Source organism: Triticum dicoccoides, chromosome 1A (assembly GCF_002162155.2).
Source record: "Triticum dicoccoides isolate Atlit2015 ecotype Zavitan chromosome 1A, WEW_v2.0, whole genome shotgun sequence".
Classification (NCBI taxonomy): domain Eukaryota; kingdom Viridiplantae; phylum Streptophyta; class Magnoliopsida; order Poales; family Poaceae; genus Triticum; species Triticum dicoccoides.
Genome location: NC_041380.1, coordinates 544966302 through 544970225, shown reverse-complemented (window position 1 = coordinate 544970225; position 3924 = coordinate 544966302). Strand labels below are relative to the sequence as shown.

Here is a 3924-nt window from a genome sequence, read left to right as displayed (position 1 = left end):
TGCAATGAAAAGAAAAATGGGCATCTAGAAACCTTGCCCGGATTCAAAGTTTCAAACACGAGTCGGTTATTCTTTGTGAGACCGAAGACAGCCATGTCAGCATCACTCCTGGTCCTGGGGTGAGATGTTTCATCCTTCCTTCGTGTCAGCTGCGATCAAAGTCAAGCGTGTCAAACCACTCACAAATGAAGCTAAGCTACGAAACTCCGCTTGGGAGTACGTCGGACACCTTGGCTTGGCCCGAGAGCCCCACTTATAAGACCAACACCGCAGGACCAACCCACCAAGAATCATGCGGGTTTTTCATACCACCGATCTCCACCGAACAAAGTAGGCACCTAGACACGGTTCGCGCCCCCTCCCTCCCTCGATGGCGACCGCCGCTTCGTCGAGCAGGGTGGCCGCGGTGGCGGAGCACGACGACAAGAACGAGCCGGCGAGGCCCCTGGCCATCCCTCACCCGTACGCCCACCCGGCCGCCAGCGACGTGGACGAGGCGGCGCAGACGGCGACGGGGTGGCGCTCCGTGCAGTACCTCCGGAAGAGGCGCCGCTGCCTGCTCTGCTGCGGCGGCTGCTGCGTGGCCACCGCGGTCATCGTCGGCATCCTCATCCTCGCGCTCTCGCTCACCGTGTTCAAGGTCAAGGACCCGCGCCTCACCATGAACGGCGTCTCCCTCGCCGCCCTCAGGTCCGGCCCCGGCACGGGGCTCGCCGACCCCGTCGCCACCAACGCCACGCTCACCGCCGACGTCTCGATCGAGAACGACAACATCGCGTCGTTCCGGTTCTCCCCGAGCGCCACGGAGGTGTACCTCGACGGGCGGACGGTGAGCGTCGCGTACGTGCCCGGCGGCCGCGTCGGCGCCCACGGGAGCGTGCGCATGAACGTGACGGTGGACATCCTCGCCGACCGGCTGTCGCAGGCGGTCAACGCCACCGGCCTGCTGCTCGGCCAGCAGTACAACCTGACGACGTACACGGAGATGGACGGCACGGTGAAGGTGCTGGGGATCTACAAGAAGGATCTCGAGATCAGGATGAACTGCTCCATCACCGTGGAGGTAGGGGGCTTCGCCGGCGTGCTCGTGTCCGGGGTCCCGGCCGGCGTGCACACCAACGGCGTGAACTGCGTCGCACATGTGAGCTGATTAGAGGGTGCCTCGCCACTTACTTCCTCCGTCTCATAATGTAAAACATGTTTTTTAACACTATATAGTATCAAAAAATGTCTTACATTATTGGACGGAAGGAGTAGATGATGGTTTTCAAGATGTTGCTTCCATTTTGGTATACTTTGCACTAGTACGTCGCGTGTACATTCTAGTCTTGCTGTAGGTATATTCGACCCCCTCATTCTCATGGTTCAAAAACGCACAAAATTTGCTGTCTATTTTCTTCTTAATTAATAGAAGACGCAAATATTAATGCTCCGTTTCCAAAAAAATAATTAGCCGAACACACTAGAGTGTAACAACTCTGGAAGCATATATACAGATACAGAGAGGAGCAAGCAATTAAAGATTGCGCTAAGTACCAGATTGATTACCGTACCTGGTTTTCTAATGATTACAGCCGCCAACACTGAAAACGTGTGTTGAAAATGCATGATCAGGAATATTCCTGACAAAAATGATCATGACAGTCACGAAATTGGGCATGAAGAGAACTTTGTTCAAAGCTTGAACCACAAAAGGTACCTCCAAAAAACATGACCCAGGCTACAATCAAATTTACTTCGTGTTGATTTCTCACCCCAAAGATAGTACGTACTGCTCCCTCCGTAAATTAATATAAAAACATTTAGATTACTATTTTAATGATCTAAACAATTTTATATTAGTTTGCAAAGGTACTTTGGCAAGATATTTTGGTGAAAGTTCAACACGTGAACCATCGGGCGTCAAACACTAAAATTAAGGTATTCCTCTACTGTCAAACACGCTATCACAGTCAGACGCCACTTGGCAAGTACATTAATGTTAAGAAGCGCACAAAGCAATCAGTGAGTGTATAAAAAAAAGTTCATTTCTGGCACCGGAATTTGCTGGTTCATACTAATAAGTAATAACCACGTCACATTTCATGACATATTCTGCATGTGTTGGTGTTCAAACACACGTGGGCACAAAATCAACTGCCAATGGTATCAAAACCCGCTACTTGGCTAACCACAGACACAAATAAAAATAACAAGTGGGGGAAGAATCAAAAGATATTACAATATGCATATCGAAAAGTTAAAAAAAGGAGGAAGAAGCATTACAGAGTATCACTAGATGCGGTTCTGTGTACTAGTGGGTCAAGAAATGCAGGGAAACAAATGACACTGACATCAGCTGTTCTGTGTACTAGATCTACAATATTTTGTTTCAATGTTTGTCAGGTATTTGTTCAAATCTGCAGCTAGCAACTAAATCTGAATAACATGAAAATGACTTCTATATTTAATTTCTCCCGTAAGATATTGGAAGACAGGTACAGACGGGTTCTTTCAGCTGATGATATCAGTTATTCACAGTTGGAACTCGGTTTAGTTCAAGGAAAACAGCAGCTCAAAGCAATATTTTAGTAACCAGAGAAGGCAGGTTCACTAACACAAAACATGAGCACAGTTGGTCCATAAAAGTAAAGACCAGAGAAGATTAAGTGTTGAAGACAATTGAACCAATCAGGGTAACAATTCAGAATTCATCAAGCTAATAATAGCATTATTAATTTATATTAGGGAATTAAAAATAAAAATAAAGATACTCACAATCAAAATATATGCTGGACGGAAAACTTAAGCAGTAACCTATTCAGTTGTACATCAAAATTATCTCAAGTTACATCCCTTCAAAAAGTTTAGCTAGCACATCATGTTGAAGATCACAGTTTAAAGAGCTAAGCTTAAAAAAACAGGGCAAGAGTTATCCTTTAAAAATCTAAGTAAACAATGCACATTAACAAAATAACTGGTATCCATTTGATTTACGATGTCAACACTAACATTATCCATTGAGACCCAAGAAACCGATGCTCTGTATTATATCAATCATCAAGGAATCAGCTGTCTCTTAGATCCAGTAATACCTCGAATAACAACAACAAGAGCTCTATTTATGGTAATCTACTAGACATAATGTGCAATGAAATCAATTATAACCAGAATACAGTGTCTCACAAGTAAACTATGCACATTCTGCTAAAATTTGTTATCCATTGATTCAGAATGTCAGTACTAGCATTAATTGATCAAAACTTAAGAGATTGGTACTTTGATTATATCAAACCAAATAATAACGGCCAAACGCACGCGCATGCATATGGCTTACATCATGACGGGGATTTGCACCAATCGGCGCCACGGCCGCTTGCGCGTGTCTGTGATGCGATGATGCAAGCTGACATGGGACGCGTCAATTGGGTCACGAGTAATACCTCAAATAACGACAACAAGATATCTATTTACGGTAACCAACATAGAAGTATCGTGCGATGAAATTAATTAATCATATTACCGAAATAAAGTGGCTCCAAGCAAACTACGCATATTCAAAGAATAATTGTTATCCATTTGATCTAGGATGTCGGATGTGACATTGGTTCACGAGAATGAAGAAATCAATCCTCTAAATTATATCAATGATCCAGGAATAAGTTGTTGGTTAGATACAATAGTACCTCGAATAACGACAACAAAGAGATCTATTTAAGGTAACCAACATAGAAGAAACATTTTCCTCAAACAAACAAAAAACATAGAAGAAACGTACAATGAAAATAATCAATCATATAAAACTAGAATACAATGGCTCAAAGTAAATGATACATATTCTGAGAATAACTATTATCTACTTGATCTAGGATGTCGGCAGTAACATTGATTCATGAGAGTGAAGAAATCAATGATCTAAATTATATCAATCATCCATGAATAAGC

At 43.9% G+C, this 3924-nt stretch overlaps 1 protein-coding gene across 1 annotated transcript; it reads left to right on the top strand.

Moving 5' to 3' along the window:
• The first annotated feature begins 304 nt into the window (after positions 1-304).
• On the top strand, positions 305-1342 carry LOC119323757. The gene has a single exon (XM_037597495.1). The coding sequence runs from the start codon at positions 371-373 to the stop codon at positions 1148-1150; it is 780 nt and encodes a 259-aa protein (XP_037453392.1). The 5' UTR covers positions 305-370; the 3' UTR covers positions 1151-1342.
• Positions 1343-3924: the final 2582 nt, after the last annotated feature.

Coding starts and splice junctions, on each gene's coding strand:
- LOC119323757 (XM_037597495.1), top strand. CDS start 371: ATGGCGACCGCCGCTTCGTCGAGCAGGGTGGCCGCGGTGGCGGAGCAC.